Consider the following 24890-nt stretch of genomic DNA (forward strand, 5'->3'; position numbering starts at 1 on the left):
CTTCCTACGCAGCGCACTCTCTCCCTTTGCGTCTTCTTTGCTTCCCTCAGCTTGCCGACACGCACGTGAGCCGCACGTGTGTGCAATCAAGGGACGGATAAGGATCTTCTTTCTTCCTCATGCTCTTTCCTTTCCTTCTTTCTTTTTCGCTTCCTTTCTTCGGTTTCTATCTCACAATGCGCTAGAGTTACGGCGGAGAGGAAAAAAAAAAAAGAAAATTACGCAGGATAAATAAATTATAAATTACATTCATAAGTATGATGTAAAAGATAATTGTTCGCATTCGAGAACGTCAAAGTGTGAACGTCGAAAAAAATTAGCTTCGTTTACACATCTGATTGCCCATCGCGCGATTGTAATCGTGTTAACTGTTTTACAATTAAGTACATACATTGCAATACGAACGCTTAGAAATCCACACAACACGCACTCAACTTCGTCCCGGTCTTCCACACACATCCATACGCCAATGTATTCCGTGTAAAGTGGTCGGCGGCTGCGTTTCACATTAAACTCAGTAAAAATATGGACGATGGTAGTGGGACGTTAAAGTAGGGAAGGAAAATCCATCTGCAAAACTAATTAACGTTCCTCGTTACAACGTGTCCTCATCAGTTCAATATTTTCCTCTTTCTTTCTTACACATCTACACCGCTGAAACTAAATGATAGAGATTTATATACCCCGTCGATCGAACTTGAAAGCCGGGCGACGCGTAATCGTACACGATTACCTAAAACACGCAATTAAAATATTAAATAGAATAATTAGAAAGGAAACATGCAGAGCCATTCTCGTGCTTCGTATGAAATGTTTACTCAATTAAATAACTCGGTTACATTGAATCAGTTACACAGCATTAAAATTTACATGTTTCTCAAGTGGTCGTCGTAAGATTATACTTGAACGTTCGATATTGTCGAAGAAACATTACGCAGGATCGGCTAATGTAAGACAGAATTGAGTTTCCGTGGATTTAATTATACCGTTGACGAGCCGCGTCACTGTGTTACCGAAAAAAAAAAAAAAACCGCGGTGTACGAAAGAAATGACTTAAATACATATAGAAAGTATCTCCACGAGTGTCTCTGACATACATTAATGAAATAATAATGCAACTTAGATTACACATTTTACGCGACTGTGCGGACGATCGAGCAGTTCGATGTGGAAACCTCGAATTTATTCTACACCGACTTGTGTGAGACAAATTCAAATATCGTTATTGTACTTATACGCATTGAGATGCAACGCGATATTAAATTAATTAAAAACTGGATAAAATTTTGGCGTGTAAAAAGACAAACGAACAAACAAATAAAATAATCCACTCGCTTCAAGATCGTTCGACTTGTCGCCCTTAGCCCATCTCTTCTCTTCACCTTTATATGATCGCACTTATGTCACACTTACGGGAATAAATCTTATAAAATATATATATATGTATATAATTATATATATTAGATATTAATATACATAATTATATGAATATATATAATTACATACATTTAATATGTATATATATATAATCTTATATGTTTCTATGTATATATATTTAAAAATACATGTATATACACGTATGGAAGAATAAAAAACGCGGTGTAATTTCACCTCGTACAAGCACTTTGGCATGTGTACCACTCAAAATCAGATTTTAAAAAAGAAAAAAAAAATGATAAAGCCAAGATCAATCGCGAGGTCGGGTGCGATCGACGAGCGGTGACGTTGACAGCGTAAAAGAGTAATTAACAGTGTAATATATCTAGAGAACTTGAAAATAGCTTATATATCCAAGCATTTGTTGTAATTATGTATATATAAATCTCGATCTCTCTAAGAATGTGCCAGCACCGATGATACAGCGTCGGGACTAAAATATCTTGTACTATATATTTACAGTAGCGAAACAATTATAATTATCATATTCGCCACGCATGTGAATTGCATATATACATATATGTATGTATATACATGTATATACATATATATATGTATATATACATATATGTATATATATATAATTCCTTTCCTTACATTGATCTTGAAAGATCATAAAAATAATTTCTGATCTTAATAGATTACAGTGATATCCCGAGTGCGGCTCTTCGGAAGATCGTCGGTGCCTCAAAAAGAACGCTCAAACGTATGTATATAATATACACGCGTATATAAGTTTAATATATGCGGATGTATGTATAATATATTGCACTTAAACGATCAAAGCCACATACGTATACAGTAGTTTACTCTGTATATGCGTGCGTCCATTCGCATACACACGTATGTAAAACATTGAACGTTCAGGCGTAATATATATATATATATACATTATATATTATGTATGTATAAATAAAAATATGCTTATTGACGCGATCCACGTGCGGCTTCTTCCAGTGCGCGAACTTTGAGCTCGCGCTCACGCTGTTGTCTAAAAAATACCCTTTGTTAGTCTGGGCATACCCTACTGCTTTAAATGATAGCATCATGTAAGAACTCAGGTAAGCTATGATAATAATTTCAGAAGGCATACCTTAGGTACTCTTCGTGATGAGCCACGAGAGAGGCGTGCGGAGGGAATCGGTCACGCTCCATCATGAGATGCCGTTGCAGTTGTTCGTGATGCGCTGCCATGTCCGCGTAAGGTCTACCCAAAAGTTCAGCCGGATGAAGAGCCAGAGCGGGATCGCGCGGCATTAAGCCGGGACGAGGATAGTTGGCGCCTGCTGCAGCTGTGGACGAATATCACCAAATGTGTTATTTATAAAAAAATTAAATTAAATTAAATTAAAATTAAAAAAAAAAAAAAATTTTTTTTTTTTTTTTAACAAACAAGTAATACGGACTTGAAGAGAACGTTACTAATTCGTATTGTCATTTAATTTGTCTAGCGCGTACAATATTCGTTTGAAAAAAGAGTACTCGCGATTAGCTGAAGCGTAATCTCGTAACTCGTGAAGATAGAGAGAACTGCGTGCACGGAATTAAAATACGGAACCCTTAAGCTAAGTTCCTAAAATATTATTTCTCAGCAGGCACACGCACACGCACACTCGCGCCTATTCCTCGACAACACTCACTCGCACTTGCACCTGCGACGATGATAAGCGACTAGCTAGACATCAGAGTCGAGCAACTGGAAAATCGCAGGCGTGCTAACGATCACGGTACGGGAAAGAAAAATCGTCCTGATTTAGACCTAAGCAAGTTTAGGTAACGTAGGACGATCAATGAGAAATACACGGCTGCCGAGCGACGAGGAATAAGCAAGAGCGGTGTATTCTTAAAGGAGAAGCTCTTCGGGAAGCTTTAGAAGAAACATCCTGTTTTGTGTATAGGACCTACCCGGCAAAGGAAATCCAGCCGCAGCCGCAGCGGCTTCCTGCTGTTGCTGAGCCTGTTGCTGGGCCTGTTGCTGTCCCGGATGTAAGTGCAAGTGCGTATGCGCATGCGTATGCGCGTGAGTGTGAGCATGATATTCGGGCGAGATGCCAGCCATTTGCAATCGGACCATCGGGTCAGCGGCCAAAGCCAGCCGTTCTTCTAGCTGGCCGTGGTGATGAGCCGCCACGGGATGGCCAGCCGCTCCACCCGCTGGCCCCCCGCCGGCTGCAGTCGGAATCCCTAAACGCGACAGCGCTTCGGTCACATAACTCGAAGAGATCACAGATACGAGTCTCATGCCCGATTTCTTCATCTCCAGCTAACCGTCGGATCAAATTATCTGAGAGAAAGAGGGAGAGAGGAGCTGCTCCTTTCAAATGTCTACCGCTTTAGTTGTGACACAGAGAGCCAAAGTTAGCCGTCAGGTGAACTGAGTTAACTGGCGCTGAAGAAATCGGCCATTCACTTTAAACTATTAGATCTATCTACGCCGCATCTCTCACCACAGTCTTGGCGCTCTCGATCGAATTCTTTCATCCCGACCTACCCGGTTTATCTCTTAAGCCAGCCTCGCGGCTGTATCTTTAAATCTCAACTCGAATTTTGTACAGTACAAATCGTATGACCGAACGAATGTGATAATCGACGAGATTTCTATCTCTACCGCTGGAATATTAAAAAATTAATTTGCTTAAATTACCTAATCGTTCGAGTCGTTCCCTCTCGAGTTGACTTGGACCCGGTGGAGCCCCGTAAAGGCCGAACTGGTGTAAGGCTTGAGGAGGACCGGAAGGACCTGGTGCGAGACCGGCGGCGTATCGACGATGTATCTCCAGCCAGTGCGGATCGACCGGCGGTGCGGGCATCGGTCTCGGCGTCCCTTTAAACAGCTCTTCCTTCAAACGGTCGTTCAGCTCTCTCTCGCGTAGTTCGCGAATCTCGCGCTCTCTTTTCTCACGCTCCAGCTGCTCTAATTCTAGCCGCTGCGCCGTTACAGCATCGCGCCCGTACAGATAGTGCAACATCGGATCGGGCGGGCCCGGATGTCTCGCCGGTGAAAAAGCGGCGTGTGGCCTAGCGTACTCGGAAAGTTGCCTAAGAGCCGGTGTGTCCGCGTACGAACCAGGACGGGCGTAACGATCGTAAGGAGAAACAACGGGTTCGAGGGGACCGCGGCTGGGTGGTTTGCACGCCTCGGGCTGCTTCTCCGGTGTCGTCATCTTGCGAGTTTGCTGAGCCGCAGCAGCGGCGCGATCCCGTTCCTCTCGTTCTCGCTCCAGCTGCTTTCGCGTACGTTCGTCGCGTTTTCGCGCGAGTTTCGAGTCCGGCACGGGCTTGAACACCAGATCGGTACGCGTGCACGAATTGTTCTCACCGCGATTCCAGTGCCTTATAAAAATCGCCGACTGCGATCGGTGACACTCGGTTTCTTCAAGACGCGGTTCCGGCGATGGTCCACGTGGACTCATAGGCTCTTCAGGTTCTGGATCCAGCTCTTGTTCGATTTTCGGTTCCGGTACGATTTGTTGCTGCTGTGGCTGCGGAGGACGATGATGATGGTGCGTCGAGCTGGACGACGTCAGGCACGTGGCTGAGAGAGATGATTTGCGTTGGCTACTGTGAGAGCTGTGCGACGATGAATGGCTATGAGAGCTGTGAGAGGAGATCGTCAGCAGTTTATCGTGATGTAAATTGGTCGGCTGCTGGTGCATACTGGATGAATGATGGTGGCTGGCGATCAAATTTTCACCTTCCTCTCTGCTCGTAACGCTCGAGCTCGTACTAGCGTGATGATGCGCTGTCATCATGGTAGTATTGCTCTCTTGACTACGTTGCGGCGAGGGCGGCGGAATTGCATGAGGCACTGGTCCATAGGCATACGGTGGGAAAGACGGATATCCTCCTACCGGGTATCCTGGATAAGCGTGAGGATGATACGGATGCATGGCGGTAAATAGTGAGTGATGCATCAGTGGATGATGCGGATGGAAAGGATGTGCCATGTGCGGACTCGGTTGCTGCGCGGGATGCATCACTGGCTGCGGAATCGAACTAGGCGGCGGTGGTAAACTTGGTGTCGGCGTTGGCGTGGGCGTTGGCGACGCTGCAACCGGTTGTATCGATGGTACCTGACTAGCAGGCGGAACAGAATGCTTGCTCGGCGTTGGCGGTTTGCTCGTGCCATCCGGATCTTTTTTGATATTGTCCAAACTCGGGCCGGGGAAAGAAGAACTTTGGAAGCCCGGTACCTTGACCTCTTTTAAACTCTGCAGAGGATCCGGTTCCGGTGGTATAATTTCTTGTTTTATCTTCAAGTTCTGTGGCTCCATCGGTGGCGTTCCCGCCAGATTGTAAATGCCCACAGGTTTTTCCATTGGCAGCATTCCACCGGATTGTATTGGCTGAAACAGATTACTTGGCTCCGGTCGTTCCGGTTCGTTATTCTCGTTCGTTCGCTCTTGAATACGGTCTGACATCATGCGAGAATCGGAAACTCTGCTATCTCGTACTCGGTCACTCGTCGATAGCCTATCGTCCGCCAATCTCTCGGCGTTTCTACTCTCGGACGACATCACAGTCAATCCGAGCGGCTGCGAAGGCGGACTCGGCATTGATGGCATCTGCCCGATTGGACCACCAATACCGGCCGGTACGGCTTGCGAAATATTGAGGTTTAATGGCGGTGGTCCCGTCATATTCTGTGGCAGCGTTTGCGCGGAACTTTGCAAACTCTCGGGTACGTGACTACGAAGGTTCGTTGGTCCCATATTCTGCGCACTAGGCGGAACATTATTCGGTGCCATTTGTGGTGGTATACTTTGCGACAAATTCTGTGGCACATTCTGTACAGGTAACGGCGGCGGTGGTGGTTGTACGTATTGCATACTTAAACTTGTTGGCAGTCCACCGACGTTAACGCCACTCTGTTGTTGACTGGGAGAAATTACCGGAATTTGAGAACTTGGCATAGTTGCCTGCGAACCTACACTCGTTATAATACCAGGTATCGTTTGTGATAAATTACGAGCAGTAGCAGGAACAGTATCGTTAGGACCCGCTCCGATCTGTTGAGCAGACGTGCTCAAATTTAACTGCGTAGGCTCGGGTTCCTTACAAATTTCTTCATTGGACATTGTCGGCGACATTGTCGCTTCAATTGGCATCGGTTCCAATTTTAAAGGTTGAGTCATAGCTAACGGCACGTCTTCTGCCTGATCCATCATCTTGCTTTGATCCACAGGTTCTTGATCCAGTAAACCGGGTGGCTTTTTATCAAGACTATGAATCACAGGTACCGATATTGGCAGACTCTGTATCACGGCTGGTACCGGCGTGGACGCCGGCGTCGGCTCGGATGGCTCTTCGGGCGTGGTCACGGCCGGACTACTTACAGGCTCTTCCGTTCCAGCTACACCGGCAACCGTCGGTGGCGTCGGTTGATTCTCGTTTGCGTCGCCCTCCGTTTCTCTTTCCGGCTCATCCATCAGGGAGTTGCTATCAGTAGTGAGAGATTCGGACGGACTGTCGGGCCGTTCGCCGCCGCCGCCACGCTTTCGCTTTTGTACGTCCTTATCCTCGTCGTTGCAGGCGTCGTCCACCTGACTCGAGCGTTTTTGACCCTTCTTGGGCGTGTCTGCTTTGCTAGACGATTTCTTCTTGCTCTTATCGGGCGTCTGTTGCTGCTGCTGTTGCTTTTCCTGATCGGGCGTATCCGTACCACCGGTTCGTCGTGGTCTCGCTGGTCTCGGCGTCTCCTTGGTTTTGTTCCGCGTGCGCATCCTACCAGGACTCTCAGGAGATTCCGCCGGCACGGGGCGGAATAAATAAGGCGGCGCAGGTGGCAATTCCCCGGTCTTTTTCAGATGCGATCGGCATTCTGCACAGAGTAACAATCGATCCTTGCCGGCCACCTGATAATCTTTCGAGCTGGTGGAGAAGCAGTGTTGACACGAGTGCACCGTGCCGTTTGTATTTGTGTCCCGCGAGTCACTGTCCTCTTCCGAGTTATCGTCCTCGGTCACGGAACTGATCTCGCCGCCAGGATTGTGGCTGGCCGGAGTGCCGACCGGCACGGTCTCAGCCTCGGACACGGCCTCCTTCGCACTAATGTTGGCCGTCGGTTGTGCGTCCTTGGTTGGCGTAGGTACTTCTTCTTTCGGTGTGCCAGCACGTGAATTGCGCGTATTGCGAATTCGCCGTAGCGAGCTCTGCCTCCGTCGTCGGTGTGGCCGATTATTATTTGCACCCGGTGTCTTTTTCCATAAGTAGTAGAACTCAACAAGCTCGGGCTACACAAAGATAAATGATATAATAATAATATATTAAAATATTTTTTCTTAATATAAGGGTACTGAATTTAAATGATTTATCGTGTATTTATTGATTAAAGTAAAAAATATTAATTACTTATACAAAGTAATTTTTATTAATTTAAAATTAAATTTAAAATTAAATATAAAATTTAATTAATTTAGCAATATAAATTGTTTTATTCTAAAAATGTTTTTTATTTTGTAGCAATGTAGTTAGTTATATTTTATAAGTAAAGACATATCTTTTGTTTTTTACTTTCTAGTATGTTTCTCATTTTTCACATCTTAAATATTTATATGAATTTATAGAAATATCCAATGCCTAAGAAAAAAATAAAAAAAATAAAAAAATAAAAAATAACAAGTGAGAAAAACACATGTTAAACTTAGTTGGCAGGTAAGACGAGCGAGAAAGAATAAAATCTTACCGTATCTTTGTGAGGCAGTAGGTCCTTCCTAATGCGCGCGAAATTCTTTCCAAACTGCCGCAGGCCCTTGACAAATCGCTTCTACGGGGAACAACGAAAAGGAGAAAAACCCGGCCGTTAGAAAAGTCTCTCTTGTGGTGATAATGTTGTCAATAAAAGAACGAAGTGGCACGTACAGTATCGTCCTCGGACCACTTCTTGTCGACGCTTTTCGGTATGGGACATTTGACGAGTGCCTGGAGCGCCCTACCAGGATCATAGCCAGAGCTGTGAAGGATGTCCAATGCGTTGATGGTAGTGTCGTCTCGGGAGGCGGCCACGCAACCATCATCTGGAGAACCGCCGTCACACATACCGGCGAACGCGGCCATTGAACGGGCCGCCCTCAAGTACATGAGCAGATCGCCGTCCAACGCCATGGCCGGTACCCATTTTAGCTCCTCACGCTCCTTGGAGAATTCTGGATCGGGTGGCAGCTCTCCGGGGGGTATACCCGGCCGATACTCAGGCAAACGGGCCTGACAAGAAACCAACTCCTGTAAATCCCAAAATTCGGGATTGCGCGCGGTTAGCACCGATGATGCCAAAGCGAGTTAGTTAAATGTGACACACCGGCTTGCCTTCTCAATGCGGGTTAACTTCCGCGAGCTAGTCATTCTCAAAGTCCGTTCTTTTCTCTCTTTACGTTCCTACTCTTTTCGCAAGCAGGCACCGATAATGGAGGCACATACTTTATTTTCAATCGATTTTTCTATTTTGTATTCTACACGCGAGTAACAGAAACTTTGTCTATATCTACTTTGCAAAAAAAAAAAAAAAAAAAAAAAGAAAATTAAAATTAAATAATGTTACACGTAAAATATTCGTACGCAAGTATTTGATAATGCGATATTCGCGCGACTTATGACAAGTAACCGCTTAAAATAGAATCATATCTAAATACGTGAGTTGCATAATGTATCTATTATTTTATAAAGTTATAGTCGTCGACGTATATGATGATGAATCTTAGCGAAACCAAGATAAAAAAGAAAAAAAAAAAAAGAAAAAAAAAGAAAAGCTAATGTACAAGCTGCCGATTAGTCACAGATATAAACGCGCGAAACGAATGGAAACAAAGCTTCACTTCTTCGCACGTTTGACGATTATTGTCGATATCGCTTTAAATGTCTGTCACAGATGCGGAATACTTTACACGTTGGGAAGCGTCTGAAGTGAAAGGTGACTTGATCCGGTTCCGGGATAGTCTGTACAAGCGCTCGTGCTCACAGATGGTTCAAGTAAGCAATCGCGAATAATTGTTGTATGCCAACAGGTGTGAAGGCGAGTTTATTCGCTTATCGGTTTCATTATGAATTATTTCACCGTGACTGAACACCACTTCGAATTAAGAAAGCGTCACCTCACGCCAAATCAACTGCAGTTAAACCACCTTTAGTGCATATCCCAAGTACATATTTCGCGCGTACAGCGCGCGCTGCTGCTTGCAAAGAAAGATTTTTCCATCGGCTCGCGTTCATAAACGCCGGCGAGATCGTTCGTGTGATACAAGTATCGCCGGAGAGCTTAACGAATACATTTCACGTGTTTCCAGACGAGCCAGGTCTACACCTGAAACATTCGAAGCTCTTTAATGCGCGATGCGTTAGTTGAACCATCGGATGGAAACCGGAATGCGCGAGGGTCCAATCTTATCTGCGTAATAATTTTGAAAGTTTTTACATTAAAGCCGCCGCTTAAGAACATCAATGCGTCTTTCGTGTCTTTCTCTGATCGTGACTCGAATATTCGCCGGATTAGCATAAAGTGTCCCCTCGCGATATTCTCGGATTTATATTAAACACACATGACATTTACTGTCGCAGAACATTTTCGGAGCTAGCGGAGTTATGCGAAAGAAATGCCAAGTTCCTGCACGAAGTTATGTATGCCAATCCCGGGTACTTTATCGGTCTTATTGCTGGAAGACTTTAAGACTGATCCGCGTACTTCATACACTTCAGATTAGATTACACATATTTACGTAATGTTACTTCACCAAGTATACTTCTCGATCTGTATTACTTTTCAAACTATCCATACGCGCGTGCGTATCTGTTTAAACATCTGTGCACGCACACGCACACTAAAACACGCGCGAACGTGCAGCCCTCCTTGCATTCGTTTAAATTTATCTGATTTATTGACGTAAAGAGCGTGCGAAGTTTCCCCATAATCTCTCTTTGCTCAAAAGGCATCTGTAAAAAATTATTGAAAATAAAAAGTTACATTACACTCGAGTGTAACAATAATACGATTTATCTTTGCAAATGTAGATATGGCGGTGAACGTTTTCTCGTACCTGTATACGATACTATCAAGATAATTAATCTTAATCAGCCATAAAATATGAGGATTGTGTTCTTCTATAGCAAGATTTTTTTTTTTTTTTTTTTTTCTGTAATAAGAAACTTTATCACAAAGCAACATTTGAACGTGTTTAAGATAATACAATAAGATTCCTCGTTTACTCATAGAACAGGAATGATAAAATTATTATATAATATGACGACAGAATTTGGAAATTTTGTCCACACGCCCTTTACGTCGTAACAATCGTTTATACTGATATCGCAAGCCTCGAGATAGGCACATTGTGCAAGACAGTTAATTAGCAAGAAAGTTTTTCAAGATATGTATGGCAAACCTGATGCGAAGGGCCAACCCGAATCTCGCCCTGGGTGCCAGCAGACATCTCCCCCTCCTCCGAAGCTGCTCCGTCTTTCTCCAGCGTTTTGAGCGGCTTTGATCTTGGACTTTCAGTAAATTCCTATCATCCACCCCCTGAACCGTATAGTTATGCCGTGAATATTATTGAATGACAATTTGTCAACAACATATACTGCTAACATGCTCGGCGCTCTTTGTAAAAGATAAGAAGACTATAATATATGCAATGCGCCTTACTTACAGACACACAAAGTAACTAAACTCTGCGATAATTCTCTACAGCATTAGTGTAAACCTAATGTACTGCACGCCACCGACTCGCCAGTATAAAAACATATGAAAGCATAGTAGTTTTAAAATATGCACGCGCATCTACGTTATTACATATGTTGACTTTTGAGAAATATTTTTGAGAAAAATATCGCCATAATAAATAAGATTGCCAAATGCATGACGAATACATGTAAGTATTAAGTTTTAAGTGAAATAATTACAGTTAAATTATTACAGTTCCCTGATCCAGAAACAAATACAGGTTACATATATATCCCCCAATCCTCTTAAGCTCTACAAACTGAAAGAAACATAAGAAATAAATGCTGCAATATTGTTATATCATTAATACAAAGTCAAAATTAGGCCATCCAGGTTTGTTTCACATATAGTTAATATTAAATGTAATATTCACGCCTATACCTAGATTCTTTCGCTCTCTTTCTCCCTCACATACACGCGTGCATACATGCTTCTCTCTTTCTCTCTCTCTCTCTTTCTTCAAAGTGGTCTTGAGTCACGGTGAAAGCGGCAAACAGGCTAATTAACAAGCGCGCAAGCCTTCAACGAGGACGATCGCGACGGTCAAAGCCGAGACTCGATCGCGGGCTCGCCTCCGTAACGGAGACGAGGTTTTTTCACCCGAGCAAGCGAGCACGCTCGCGATATTGTCACGCGCGATCGAGATCGGGATCCGACTCGACGCGATTGTCGCGTCGCGTCGCGTCCGCGCGGCGCGGCCTTCCCCCCGCGGGGCGAGGGGGCCTCGAACGGCCGGACTCGCGCAACTCACCCGTGCTGTCGTCCCCACGTTCCACCGGCGGCCTTGCTCAGCGACGTACCCGCGTCGTCGTCATCCCGGAGGACGGTCTCCGCAGCCCCGCACACTTCACGCGCTTCCGTGCGACCACAGGGGGCGAGTGCCCGCGCGCGCGTGCACCAGTGCCCCGAGGGGGGCGGCGAGCGCGGGCACCGGCACAGTTCCTCACGAAGACGGGCCCCGCTCGACGGTGACGGACGGGGTGGCGACACGACGACAACGATGACCACGACGGCGGCTGCCGTGATTCCTCAGATCCCTCCTGCCGAAGCTCAATGTCCACAACACCCAAACGCGGCGGCCATTGTGCGGCGCACGGCAGCGACGCGGCCCGGCCGTACTCGTGAAGCAGCGTCGCGACTTCGATGTCTCCGATAGCTTCGGTCTCGCCACATTTATTTCTCACGCTCGACTCTCGGCCCGTATCCGTTGCCCGGTTGCTCTCACACACGCGTAATCGAGGCCGAGCTCCTTTCGGCACACCATCGAATTTTTATCGATTTCTTTTTTTCTCGGCCTTTCTCGTCGGCAAATGGGCGACCATGTAGGCTGATGGATCGGCCAATGAAACGCGCGGAGTAGGACGCCGAATTAGAAATTTTAAGCACTGACCAATTCCGCGGATACTTTCTTGTATGTACGTTTTTTCTTTCGCTCCGGCTGAAATTAATGTGCGATTGCGTCCAATCTCTTATGTTTTCAACTAACAGAAAGTAATTAGGTATGCGTGATTAAAGGTGGTTTATAAAAACCACCTTTAAACCTGTATCAACTTACGCAAATAAAATCACAAATTAAAGATGAGAGTTTGACCGATCGGAATGAGATTAATCCAAATTAAATTATTAATTAAATTCCTAAGTTCGCAATCTTTAATCTTCAATGTTCATTTAATAAATTTGAGACTTTGTTGTAAAAAAATTTACCAACTACATTTAATTATTCTCACATTCGACTGTGATTGGTCGTTACCTTGCGGCTTAAGGTTCACGATGTTAGGCTAAAAATTACGGTGTGAAAATCGAAGTTTGGTCGATCAGAATGTTCTCTGTCTTTCTCTCTCGCTTCTTTGCGGTTTGGAGTAACCTACTCGGCCGTTTTATTCTTCAATCTTACCACTGTTTCGTAAGGATGAATGAATAACGCAGCCTGTCTATGTTTAGAACATCCAGTTGAAGCAACAGTCTCTCCACGGACAGCAATAAAAAGTATTGACGCAGCTTCTCGTGCATGCGCGGCGACGACAACGGGCTAGTAACGTACAACGTGATTTCCAATACCTGGTGCAAAAGCCTCGATTAAATTTAGCAAAAGCAGAACAAATTGGAGCCTTTAGGTAGCCTTACATTATCACAATTGACATCTTACGATCCTTACGTTTATTCAAGTAAATTCTATCATTTCTCGTGCCCGAAAAGCGCTAGACTCCAGGGACCAAACTTCCGGACATCGGGCAACCAGCAGACCAGGTTATTTGCCGGTGTTATGTTGTTTTGTTGACCGTGTCCGAACACGCAAGCGCACGATACTCTGCCGGTCCGGTCCAACACATCGACGGCATGCCGCGTACGTGTGCGTGACGTTGTCGAACGCGACCGGACGTTGCGACTTTGCTGAGCGGCACCGAGGACAAGATTTCCCGATTCCACCTGGGTATTCTTGAAGCAAGGTAGCGGGCCTCCGCGCAAAAAAACATGGCAGAGAAAGAGAGAACCGCGATCGTGCTGCTCGTCGACGGATCGGAAGAAATGGAGGCCGTGACCGTTGTCGACGTCTTGCGGCGCGCTGGGGTACGTCACCTAGTGCGATCGATAATCACGAATCTCGTGGCACTCCCTGGCAGAAAATAAACCGACATGTGTATACGTAATTCTATTTTTTTTTTTTTTTTTTTTTTTTAACGCTGAAGGGGTACTTAATACTTCATCCACCTGACAGTCATTAAAATCTTATTTTTGAATGACGCTCCAAAGCAATCAATAATTCCCACTCTTGTGGTATAAAATGATATCACTTTGGCACTTTGCAGGAAGAATTTTACGAGACGACAAAAAAAAAAAAAAAAAAAATTGTATAGAATGTTGATGGCTTCTATCGGTGCTATAAAAAATAATAATAATTAGTTTAATTATTGAATATAAACTGTAATGCACATAATTTTAAATGTATTATTAATATACATCTATTTATCGGAATAAAAAACATAATTTGTTCATAAAAATTGTACAATTGAACAAATTAACATTGGAATAATTATATTGAAGTAAAATTTAATAGATTGCAGTCACTATAGCTGGCGTGTGGGACGGTTCTTGTGTGAAATGCAGCCGCAATGTTAAGATCTGCACAGATGCCGTGTTCACTGATGCCACTCAAGATAAGAGTTATGACATTGTTATATTACCTGGCGGTCTCAACGGATCTAAGGCATTCGCATCTGTAAGTTTATTTGGCCGTATTCTGGCGATAGCGAAAAATACAGATAGTTATATAATGTTTATTTTTTCAGTCTGTAGAAGTTGGAAGATTGTTACAAAAGCAGGACAGCGAGAACAAATTAATAGCAGCGATCTGCGCGGCTCCTACGGCGTTGAAAACGCACAATATTGGCAAGGGGAAGCGAATCACGTCTTATCCGTCTATGAAAAAGGATTTGTGTGAAGACTACGAGTATTGCGAGGATAAAGTAGTAGTTGACGGTATAATAATTTATTGTACATTTGCCGAGTGATATTAACAATCTTAAAATCGATTAGTTGTTCCTATAATGTTCCTCCAAGTTTCAAAAGGCTGATGTTTTTACAGGCAATCTCATAACGAGCCGAGGACCAGCGACGGCTATTGATTTTAGCCTAACGATTATTAAGGAACTGTTGAACGAGGAGAAAGCCAAAAACGTTGCAAACGGGTTATTATATGAAGGCTACAAATAAAATTCTCCAAAGTTTACTTTATAGTAAAGACTATAAAGTTCCCGGCGCATAAATTTGATGTATTTGGTGTGTTTGATTTTAGAAAGATTCATATATTATTAACGCACACATACAAGAATGTAGGTATTATAAACAAAAGGATTATAATAAAAGATTATGATATATATGTACTGACGCGTAGAATTGAAGTTGTATATGTACCAAAGTGTGGAAATTTAAATGATATATGTACCGAAAAGTGAAAAATAAATAATAAAGAATGTATCGAAGCGTGGAAATTGCGATAATACGCATACTAAAAAGACGAAAGATAAATTTTAATAATATGCGTATTGAGGAGATATTGCAGCGGGTAAGATTTTAATTATACTCGGAAAGAATTCGGATGCGTTTTAGTGGAAAGGATATGTAGGTTATAATAAAAAATTGTCTTATTTACAGGTTTTTATTTATAATTTTATAACAATACATTAAAAGGGAAGACAAAGAACACCGGAAGAGCGGCCATGTCGAGCGGGAAGCCTCGGTAATTCCATCATCGACTGCCCTCGACAAAATCCCGTCCATTCCCGTTTTTACGACGCGATGCATTCGCGTTCGGCGAAGTCTCATCGGTGTTAGCGACTCGAAAGGCGCGCTAATTAACGCGAACGCAATGAGGAACGATTAGCGCGTGCATTGCGGGCGGATCAGTGATGCCCGGTCTAGAGGATAGTATTTCGCACGACACGAGTCCACCACTCACGCGCGCCCTAATGTCCGATGGGGATCATGCGGTGCCCGAGCAAGTGAAAAGGTTCGTCTTCAGATCGCGGAAGACGCAGGGCTGCGCGCAAGACGACGAGCGCGAGGAAAGCCTGGAAATTCTCATCCCCGAGGTAAGCACCAACTACGACTTCGCGCGCCCGTCTTATTCCCGGCATACCACCGGTGTTACGTGCTTTTAGGTTATTTCTCCCAAGAAAATACCATTCTCGCCGAAGTTATTTTATATTCTCGTTTCCAATTAGCTTTGCATAAAGATGTCTCGGTTAGCCCGTATCGCTCCCGCTTTTTCTTCTCATCAAATCGGTTCTACGTATATTTTTCCGTTGCTAGAACTTGTACCATATGATCCATTGATTATTTGTTAATACAAAATAACTCGCTATCGTTTTTAATTGGATTTTTAAAGATCTTTAATTTTACGCTATGGCAAAATAAATTTTTTTCTCGTAAAGTTATCAAATGCTTTCAGTGCATATTTAATTATTTATATTAATTGCTTACTAACTAGCATTTCGTGGTTTCAGCTGCTGCAGGCTAACTACAGCTTTTATACTTGGCCCTGTGCACCTGTGCTTGCCTGGTATCTCTGGGAGCACAGGGAAAACTTAGTTGGCAAGCGAATACTAGAGATCGGCGCCGGTACTTCATTGCCTGGCATCCTTGCCAGCAAGTGTGGTGCTATTGTAACTTTGAGCGACTCTGCAAGTCAGCCAAGGACTCTGCAACACATCAAGAGGTGCTGTGAATTGAATGGAGTTGTGGATCAAGTTCGAATTGTTGGCATTACCTGGGGCTTTTTTTTATCTAGCTTGTTTTCACTTGGACAGCTGGACCTGATCATTGGTTCGGACTGTTTCTACGAGCCCACTGTATTTGAGGACATAGTTGTTGTCATAGCATTTTTGTTGGAGAAGAATCCCTGTGCGAGATTTCTCTGCACTTACCAGGAACGCAGTGCCGATTGGTCCATAGAGCATTTGTTGAACAAGTGGGGATTGTCTTGCATACACATAGCACTGGACAATCTTGGTGAAAATTCTGATGTTAATTTACACGAATTAATGCAAGACCACACGATACATTTATTGGATATACATCGAACGGTATAAACGAATCAATTTTCGACTCTCTTATCATGATTGCCAATAGTTTCAGGAAATACGCGATTAATATCTTTAACGTTCCTTGGACAGTGGGCCGTTACGAGCTTTGTTTATATTTTTCGCAATTTGGTTACGTGACAGATATTTATGTAGCGTTCGATAAAAATACCGGTCTCCATCAAGGCTACGCAAACCTATCGTTCTTAAGAGAGACAAGTGTAAATGCTGTACTCGAACGTAAGCATTCTTTGGAAGGGAAAGATTTAATCATTTCTAGAAGAATAAATTAAAATTGTCAAGCACGTTTGATTGAAGATTTATCGTGCGGGTTTGTTAACAATGGCCGAAAGCGATTTAGATTGCGATGTTACCGATCTAGAAGAGACTTTTAACAGAGCTGCTACATATCTGCAAACATTGGTATCGGAATTAGAATCGGATCAGCTTCTTACATTTTACGGACTGTATAAGCAAGCGACCGTGGGCCCATGCGATATTCCAAAGCCTAGTTGGTATCAAATGCAGGCCAAGCACAAGTGGGAAGCGTGGAAGGACCTCGGGGATATGAGTCGCGAGACCGCAATGACAAATTACATTCACGGGATTGCGAGGATAAATCCGTTGTGGGACGAGGAAGCGGTGAAAGACGAATCTTCGAAATGGATTGTTTTCAGCAAGTTCTCGAATGGAAACGTAGATTTGAACGATGAAGATAAGACCTTTTTAGATTGGATTAAAGAGGGCAATGAAGCAAAGGTACGGGAATTTTTAAGCGACGATCCTGCATTGGTAAATAAACCAGACGAAGAGGGCATGCATCCTATACATTGGGCCGCGGACCGTGGTTATCTCGAAATTCTCGATCATTTGATCAAGAACGGCGCGAACGTAAACTCGCGAGATCAGTACGGGCAAACGGCCCTTCACTACGTTGTAAGTTGCGATCACGTAGATGCGGTGAAATACTTGCTTTCGATCGGAGCCGAATCAAATATAGCGGATAACGACGGTATGACACCAAAAGAAATCGCGAACGAACAAATAGCAGTTCTTTTATAATACTATACGCAACACCATACAGATATTCTGCGTTGACAATTGTTAATTTTATTTTGCAGGTATTGATAAATTCATTCTAATAGAGTAAATCTTTATTATATTATTTATATACAAATAAACTCCTCTAATAATCCATTACATTCACAGCCTAAGCACACCTTAGGTAAATGCGTGATTTGTCATCAGCTAGATTCTTATAACTCATTCGCTGCCTAATTAATATTGTCAGCGAAATCAATTAAATAAGCGCACGGAAATGGTAGAGAATGCAAGGTTTGTTGTTATCTGTGGCAAAAATAAAACGAAAATCGAAAAAATAACACAAAACGATGTCACTTCTCATTAATTATATAATTTAGAAGTCTAGTTTGTCAATATGGTAATTTTACTTCACTAAAACTATTTTTCCGGTTTCATAAAATATAATCATGATCAACGTATTATATCTATTTTGTTATCTATAATTAAACGGATAATCAATAATACTGCACTTTTTATTTAACAGATAACTACTATATTCCATAGTAAGTTGATTTTATTGCAAAACAACTTTATTGACAACTTCATTGCACGAAATTTGAAACAAAAAATTTTAACAAGTATACATACTTTAATTTATTATCAAATATGTTTAATTTTTTTAATATCAAGATGTATATTAGCACCTACATCTTTTTATATATGTAATGAATGTTAACCATATATTAACTTCTTAAATTTTACAAATCTAGCATTCTCAATGGAACGAAACACAACAAACTCGAGATCTTTCACTCGCATTATAAAACGATTTCGTTTAAACACTCGGCGAGAAACGCCCAAAAATAAAGTTAAAAAACCATTGATATCGATTAAATTGCTGGAAAATAAAAAATTTATATTAAAAAAAAAAAATTAAATCAATTTGATATTCTATTAATATTATATAAGGATATGATGATTATAAGGACTGAAAAATCCTTTGTAAATATACATAGCATATAATGTATATGAACACGCAACCTTTCGGCGCGATTATCTTAGTTTGATAATTCGGGATCACGAGTTTATTGCATAGAAATGCATCATAATTTAAACATGTCAAAATTAATAGTTTAACTATATTAAACGTTCCTTCGAATTTTCGATAGTAACAATAATTCAAAGTTGCATGTCATATCTGTTAAATATAACGAACGGATACGTTCATCTCTTTTAGCGTTTTATAATGATTAACAAATAATCTTTACTAATAAATATCACCCGTTGAATCAATTCCAACATATTGGTTATGCTGGTCATCCTGTACATTAATTCGTTTTTCTTTCAATGGACGTATCGGTTGGAAATTCGTATTGTGAGCGCAAGTGTCGTTTATCGTTTCGCGAGTTTAAAGTCAATCTTGTAAATATATTTTCACGTATGTTAAGCGCACCGAACCTTGTGCGCTTGAATGCTTCCAGTGAAAATGCAAAGTGCTCTTACTCTTATAATTTGTTTTTCCTTATTTGCAATAAGTATAAAAGACAATAGTAGACTGCAAAAATATTATGATCGATTACGAAATTAGATATGTACTTAAAACAATTTGGAAACTACATACACGCACATACATACACATGCGGCGTGCTAACAGCTGCCGAATGCATACTTGCCCCTTTCGGTTTCGTACAATGGCAATTATCAGAATGCTCTTCTAAGGATTATCTATTGCGATATAAGAAATCGTACAAATAGGGAGATCACGGAGAAAAAATAGAGTAACTCTGTCCGAATCTTATATCAAACTTACGAATATGATCGCATTCTTCATCAACCAACAAACGCCGATTGATTCTTTGTATAAATATGATAACAATGTTCTTTTTCTTTTCATTCGAACGGAAGATTTCAATTTAACTTTATGCAATCCTTATTTACTTAATACATTTCATCGATGACGTATTGTCATGTATAAGACTGCATTTTCAATTGTAATAAATCGACGAGTTACCGACAGTTCCTTTTTCAAAATTGTAATTGCCTCTTACTTCGTACTTTCATACTCTTGCTGCGCTATAAATTCGTGCTCTCTTGATCCGACTTAGGCCGTGCTGTTGGCGGTGGTGGAGGTGGCGGTTGTGGCCTCGGTGGCCGTTGATGAACTCTCGGCGAGGCTGGCTTCTGCTGTGGTGACTTGAGAACCGTCACCACCGTGTTGGTCTGCGTTTGGACGTCTATAATATTACCCTCCGACCTGGTGCGCGAGTGTGCCCTGGCTTGTTCGCGCGGCATATCTGGCTTCTCGGGCCTCTCCGGGCGTTCGTTACCGTACAGCGACATCGACGATGGTCTGCTACCCACGCTTGGGCTTCTCTGCAAGTTCGAAGTTGCCGTGTTGCCCCCGTGAGTGCTCTCGCCCGGGATGGCGTTGTTCCCCCCACGCACTTGTATTATACTGACCTGTTGCTTATCCACGGAATATACGTGAGCTCGTTCCAGGGTTAAAAGCTGTAGACGATTAAAGGAAAAAGAAAGACTTAATTAAAGATGATGCATACATAACGAGATGCATAATAAAAAATGCAAACAAAAAGCGAATAAGCACGTGTGAAAAAGCTTCAGACGATGTGCAGCTTTTACTTCACATGTAGCTTACGTTATCTCAAAATGTAATATCCAGGTAGTGTTATTTGTTGTCCACCCACAGTAACTACATTTGTTATAAATAATTATCATATATATGTAAAGACAATAAAATAAAAGTTGTGTTAAATTATATTAACTTACTCCTGGATCGGTCTCGGAATTTTCACTAGTGGAACGCGGTGGTTGTCGAATAAGACTTGACGGACGAATTAAGCCGGGCGGTCGCTCGGGGATCGCCGGTTTACTGCTTCTTTCATTTGGTATTACGTGCGCATTACTCTCTGGCTTTTTACGTAACTCAACTCCTTCTTCTGCTATCGAACATATCGAACATATATTTTTATAAGAGAAAAAAAAAAAAAAAAAAAAAAAAAATAGATATCTTAAAGTAATATTAAGAAGAATATTTCACCTGCATTCTGCATGATATTCATTATACTTCTTGGTGCCGCGACCGGTCTTTTCCTTTCTAATGTGGTTGGCTTCTCTGTAGGCACTGGCTTTGCTCTCTGTACTATAGTTTCATTGTGCTCCATCTCGGTAATTATCTTAGCAACATTCGTATTATCGGATGAATTTCCATTTGACTTCTCTTTTGCACTCGGCACATTTACTCTTGCGTCGCATTTCTGCAGTTCTTGAACACTTTTGTCCGCTTCATCGTAATTAAAGACTTCACTTTGGTGAACGACGGTTTCTTGCAACCTCTCAGGATTGTCGGCAGGGTGAACATCCATCGAGATCGATTCTGAGGCAGACTGTGATTTCGCGTCCGTTTCCGAATGCTTTTCATGTCTTTCTACGTTCTCTCCACGCTTTTCCACACTTTCGTGTCGTATTAATTCGACGTTCACCTCATGCTTTTGACTTTTATACGTTGCACGATTCAGTGTGGACGTCAAGGCCCTCGGTGGTTTGTCCGGTGTCGGTGGCGGTCTATCGTGCCGATCTGGAGTATTGCCACCCGGCGGTGTCGGCGCCGGTTTATTCTTTCGACGTGCCGCCGGTTTCGGACTACCTTGCGTTGGGCTTTCGCCGTGATCACTGAGGCTACTATTAGACACACAACGACGCATACCTATGGTCTGATGTTCTGCATCGTTGACGATACCGATTTCCAAATCGCGATCGAAATCCACCTCGCCGGGAAAAAACCAGTCTGCGTATGTAACTAATTGGTCTACTATAAGACTAGAGTTGTTCGCTGTACTCATGTTCATCCTGTAGAGAACAGTATTTTATTTAACAGTAATGTGTTAATCGTTCGCTAAAGTACTCTAAAACAATTATATGCGCGTGAAAGAAAAATTACTTACACTATTGTATTTGCGTCCTCTTGCGGACTCCAAATCAGATTCGGCGCGATCACAATAGCGATGTTCTGCGGTGTCATTTTATTTACATCTTGATTCTTTGTGAGCACAGCTAAAAACTTAATTAAAAACCGCAAGTTTTCCAGGTTTGCCGGTGGTAACTTATGTAATACTTCCCAGAGAGCTCGTAATCTCGTGTCGCTATTCGAGATTTTTGCAGCTGCCATCCATTCGGGATACAATCTAAATGGTTATCGATGTTATATTTACATATTATAGTGATAATTATTGATTTTAATTAAATGTGAAATGCTTACTTGTAGGTTAATAGAGGCTCCGGCAATTCCCGTAAATATGATTTTAATGCGCCGGCAATAACATGCGGATCTTTGTATTCAAGAGCTGTCGTTAAATTCAGACAGCAGGCATCCAAGCTTAACTTTATTCGTCGTGATTTCGATGCGGCGCCAGCTATTCTAAAAAGGCCTTCCTCTTCTATACCCAAACGCAGTAGCGCGGATACGCACAGTTGTATGGGCAATGCAATTTTTCTGTTTGTTACTCTAAGGTGTTCTTCAAGCGGATATCCGTAAACTGGTTTCATTTCATTATCGTCTGCAATTGACAAATCGTAAAGTGTCTTTTAATTTTATTAGCAAATATAATAATCTGTATCTACAAATCGAATCAATTGACATCGAATCCCATTTAGTAGTACTACTTTAACTAAACCGTTTAATCGTACATATTTTTTTTTTTACAAAATTTACTTTACCTCCGAATTATAGTTTCATTAAATTAAAGTACCATATAAGTTACACATACTCGTACATCGTTACCAAAAATTAATAAATACAAAAGAAGCATTTAACGCAGAAGCAAAAGCAAATAGAATAAAGAAGCGTGTGCTTTGTAACGTTTAGTGCATTGTAAAAAACATATTAATTTATAAAAATACTTACTAATATAACCTTCCATTGTAGGTATAAGGTCTTCAAGACAATGCAATGCACTTTCATGATACGCACGTTGAAGTTTTATATACTGTATAATTGTCTGTGCTAATTCAGTCTCTCGCGACATAAGTTGGAACATCTCTGCAGCCAAATGATCTCGACATTGCTCAACTTTCGATTCGGCATCTTCTAATTCTTCCTTTAAATTTTCTATTTTTGTTGCACCTGTACCTACATAAAGTTTTTTATTTTTTTTTTAAGTTAAATTATTTTAAATATTATAATAAAACTGAAGAAAAAAAATTCAAATTTTTAGTAGTCCGCACATCTACGATACATATATTAATTAAAATTTACAATTTACAATTTACAATGACTTAACATATAACAATCATTACCAGTACTGTGTTTACTCGCTTGGCAGTATCTTGTTCTCGCACTGTCCATATCCAAAATAAGACGCGCTAGATTTCTTTTATGCTTCAATATATTTGGTACGTCAGTGTCTAGAATATGCTGCAGCGGAGCGGCCACATATTGTTCGACTTTAGCCTCATGTTCCACAGCTTCATTAGCCAATAACATCTGCACTCGTCCGCACTCTACTAGTGCAAAACTCATGAGACCATCTTCGCCGGCATTCTCTAACATAGTTTGCCCTAATACGTACTCGGGACATTTTTTCTAAAAAAAAAAAAAAAATTTTAACATTTAGTAATTATTTGATCAATTTTGTAAAATGTTGGAAATAAAATCTATAATATTTCGTAATTAAATTTATTTCGAACGTATGCCAAATTTTACAGTTACTAACAATTTAAATACTTTAATGCAATTTATTTTTCTTACCAAACGCTTCTCTTTTAAAGCTGAATCTTGAGTGATGGTTTGATTAGGTGGATTTCCAAGCCTTTTGCTAAGGCCTGTAAGAGCTGCTCTAATCTGATCAACATGCTTGTCAGCAGCCACCAGATCATCCGTTAGTACTTCTGTTCTACCAGCTCTGTTAATACAAAAAAACCAAATTTCACTAAGATATTGTATATTTGATAAAAAAAGTAGATCTTATCTTTTATCTTTCAATTTGCTTTATCACATTTAATCTATTCATTATTTGTGTAAGTAATTCAAGGTCTGTTTCAATCAAGGATATCCTGATGAATCAGATTCTTAACCAGTATATAATCTAAAGATTGATATATCAGTCTTAAAAAAAAAAAAAAAAAAAAAAGATATTTAAACAGATTTTACTTTCTCTTTATAGAGCATACAATTGAATAAAATCTAAAGACAGCTCTTTTACAGTCCACATGATCACCATCCACAGATATTATGTATACTTCAGAAAGGAACAGCATAAGATACTTGAAGCTGTATGCAACATAGATAGGACAATACAGATAAAACAAGTAGCGGCAATCATGCGGGCTGAGCTGTTCTACATCAGCTACCTGGAGAAGGTCTGATCGGCGAGCTGCTTCACTCGGAAAAACTGCTTTTTCATGGTTGGTTGGGCTGAGTGGAGACTCGAAGGAAAATCGCCAGTGATCTATCGTCGTCCTCGAGACCTTCAAGCAGAGCTTTTCACGCGGCAACACCTCGCAACTCGCGCTCACGCTCGCACATCCCCCGCGACTCCCTCGCCGTGTTCGCGCGGCGGTGACGGTGGCAGAGCGCGGGGCGGGCAAGGAGGGTCCTTCGTGTCGTCGCGGCAAGGGCGGGCGTCCGTCATAATGTTTGCACGATGACCTCACGGCCGAAGTTGGGAACCGACGCGTCCGATCGGCTCTCGCGAACCATTGATAACGTTCTAGCCGATAAAGACCCCTGCCAACGGCCTTCTCCGCGCCCGGTCGCGCCGATCGATTTGGGTTAGGGTGACTCCTGCGGATTCACAGACTTCGCCGCCTCTTCTCTCCGCCGTTTACCTTCTCTCTATCACCGCTCTCGCCGCGCGCTTTCCCCTCTTGCTCCGGGCTACGACGAACAAGGGAGCGGACGTGCGCTCGCCCCGATCGGGAAACGTTCCGACGCCCGGCGACGTGCGAATTGGTGCGAATACCGTGAAATACCGTGGCGCTCTTGGTGCTCTTACGTCACCATCGGCCGAGGCGTTTTAAGCGTCCTCTTCGTCAGTAAAACGCGGCGAACTTAGCGGCTCACCGCGAACACTCGCGAGAGCGACGCGTACGATCGTCCCGAAGCCACCCGAAGCTCTCGTTTTTCC

The 24890-nt window shown here is 42.3% G+C and overlaps 5 protein-coding genes across 14 annotated transcripts; 3 read left to right on the top strand and 2 right to left on the bottom strand.

Moving 5' to 3' along the window:
- Positions 1 to 333: 333 nt before the first annotated feature.
- On the bottom strand, positions 334 to 12216 carry LOC139105632 (arginine-glutamic acid dipeptide repeats protein). Of its 5 annotated transcripts, none has more exons than XM_070661823.1 (7): positions 10809 to 11730; positions 8299 to 8658; positions 8123 to 8203; positions 4082 to 7670; positions 3343 to 3621; positions 2531 to 2729; positions 334 to 578 (listed from the first exon to the last, which is right to left on the bottom strand). In XM_070661823.1, the coding sequence occupies exons 1-7, from the start codon at positions 10854 to 10856 to the stop codon at positions 515 to 517; spliced, it is 4620 nt and encodes a 1539-aa protein (XP_070517924.1). In that variant the 5' UTR covers positions 10857 to 11730; the 3' UTR covers positions 334 to 514. The 5 variants fall into 5 exon arrangements, with proteins under 5 accessions (XP_070517924.1, XP_070517926.1, XP_070517923.1 ...); XM_070661825.1 differs by lacking the exons at positions 334 to 578; positions 10809 to 11730 and adding exons at positions 792 to 2428; positions 11898 to 12216 and having other exon boundaries at positions 8299 to 8640; XM_070661822.1 differs by lacking the exon at positions 334 to 578 and adding an exon at positions 792 to 2428.
- A 1261-nt stretch (positions 12217 to 13477) lies between these two features.
- Positions 13478 to 15121, top strand: LOC139105671 (protein dj-1beta). The gene is made up of 4 exons (XM_070661903.1): positions 13478 to 13714; positions 14202 to 14363; positions 14434 to 14623; positions 14730 to 15121. The coding sequence occupies exons 1-4, from the start codon at positions 13619 to 13621 to the stop codon at positions 14855 to 14857; spliced, it is 576 nt and encodes a 191-aa protein (XP_070518004.1). The 5' UTR covers positions 13478 to 13618; the 3' UTR covers positions 14858 to 15121.
- Positions 15122 to 15305: 184 nt separating this feature from the next.
- LOC139105665 (histone-arginine methyltransferase METTL23) lies at positions 15306 to 16876 on the top strand. 2 transcript variants are annotated; one of them, XM_070661892.1, is made up of 3 exons: positions 15306 to 15735; positions 16150 to 16361; positions 16434 to 16876. In XM_070661892.1, the coding sequence occupies exons 1-3, from the start codon at positions 15553 to 15555 to the stop codon at positions 16732 to 16734; spliced, it is 696 nt and encodes a 231-aa protein (XP_070517993.1). In that variant the 5' UTR covers positions 15306 to 15552; the 3' UTR covers positions 16735 to 16876. The 2 variants fall into 2 exon arrangements, with proteins under 2 accessions (XP_070517993.1, XP_070517992.1); XM_070661891.1 differs by having other exon boundaries at positions 15307 to 15735; positions 16150 to 16876.
- Positions 16877 to 16923: 47 nt separating this feature from the next.
- On the top strand, positions 16924 to 17885 carry LOC139105668 (acyl-CoA-binding domain-containing protein 6). The gene has a single exon (XM_070661894.1). It carries the CDS (start codon positions 17068 to 17070, stop codon positions 17785 to 17787), a length of 720 nt encoding a protein of 239 aa, XP_070517995.1. The 5' UTR covers positions 16924 to 17067; the 3' UTR covers positions 17788 to 17885.
- A 175-nt stretch (positions 17886 to 18060) lies between these two features.
- LOC139105641 (rho GTPase-activating protein 44) lies at positions 18061 to 24845 on the bottom strand. Of its 5 annotated transcripts, none has more exons than XM_070661851.1 (10): positions 24115 to 24827; positions 23513 to 23666; positions 23062 to 23347; positions 22670 to 22894; positions 22025 to 22322; positions 21711 to 21950; positions 20807 to 21615; positions 20536 to 20708; positions 20209 to 20256; positions 18061 to 20121 (listed from the first exon to the last, which is right to left on the bottom strand). In XM_070661851.1, the coding sequence occupies exons 1-10, from the start codon at positions 24165 to 24167 to the stop codon at positions 19822 to 19824; spliced, it is 2586 nt and encodes an 861-aa protein (XP_070517952.1). In that variant the 5' UTR covers positions 24168 to 24827; the 3' UTR covers positions 18061 to 19821. The 5 variants fall into 5 exon arrangements, with proteins under 5 accessions (XP_070517952.1, XP_070517951.1, XP_070517949.1 ...); XM_070661852.1 differs by lacking the exon at positions 18061 to 20121 and adding an exon at positions 20405 to 20458 and having other exon boundaries at positions 20130 to 20256; positions 24115 to 24809; XM_070661850.1 differs by having other exon boundaries at positions 18061 to 20256; positions 22670 to 22888; positions 24115 to 24845.
- Between the last annotated feature and the right edge of the window lie 45 nt (positions 24846 to 24890).

The sequence above is a fragment of the Cardiocondyla obscurior genome, linkage group LG09 (genome assembly GCF_019399895.1).
Source record: "Cardiocondyla obscurior isolate alpha-2009 linkage group LG09, Cobs3.1, whole genome shotgun sequence".
In the NCBI taxonomy this organism is placed as follows: domain Eukaryota; kingdom Metazoa; phylum Arthropoda; class Insecta; order Hymenoptera; family Formicidae; genus Cardiocondyla; species Cardiocondyla obscurior.

Excerpts from the sequence above, each read along its gene's own strand:
- LOC139105671 (XM_070661903.1), top strand. The coding sequence starts at position 13,619 with ATGGCAGAGAAAGAGAGAACCGCGATCGTGCTGCTCGTCGACGGATCG. Across the intron at positions 13,715-14,201 it reads ACGTCTTGCGGCGCGCTGGG|ATTGCAGTCACTATAGCTGG; the intron begins GTACGTCACCTA and ends AAAATTTAATAG. Across the intron at positions 14,364-14,433 it reads GATCTAAGGCATTCGCATCT|TCTGTAGAAGTTGGAAGATT; the intron begins GTAAGTTTATTT and ends TTATTTTTTCAG.
- LOC139105641 (XM_070661848.1), bottom strand. The coding sequence starts at position 24,167 with ATGAAAAAGCAGTTTTTCCGAGTGAAGCAGCTCGCCGATCAGACCTTC. Across the intron at positions 23,348-23,512 it reads CTTTAAAAGAGAAGCGTTTG|AAAAAATGTCCCGAGTACGT; the intron begins GTAAGAAAAATA and ends TTTTTTTTTTAG. Across the intron at positions 20,709-20,806 it reads GAATATCATGCAGAATGCAG|CAGAAGAAGGAGTTGAGTTA; the intron begins GTGAAATATTCT and ends TATGTTCGATAG.
- LOC139105668 (XM_070661894.1), top strand. The coding sequence starts at position 17,068 with ATGGCCGAAAGCGATTTAGATTGCGATGTTACCGATCTAGAAGAGACT.
- LOC139105665 (XM_070661891.1), top strand. The coding sequence starts at position 15,553 with ATGCCCGGTCTAGAGGATAGTATTTCGCACGACACGAGTCCACCACTC. Across the intron at positions 15,736-16,149 it reads TGGAAATTCTCATCCCCGAG|CTGCTGCAGGCTAACTACAG; the intron begins GTAAGCACCAAC and ends TCGTGGTTTCAG.
- LOC139105632 (XM_070661822.1), bottom strand. The coding sequence starts at position 10,856 with ATGTCTGCTGGCACCCAGGGCGAGATTCGGGTTGGCCCTTCGCATCAG. Across the intron at positions 7,671-8,122 it reads TACTGCCTCACAAAGATACG|CCCGAGCTTGTTGAGTTCTA; the intron begins GTAAGATTTTAT and ends ATCTTTGTGTAG. Across the intron at positions 2,429-2,530 it reads CATCACGAAGAGTACCTAAG|ACAACAGCGTGAGCGCGAGC; the intron begins GTATGCCTTCTG and ends GGTATTTTTTAG.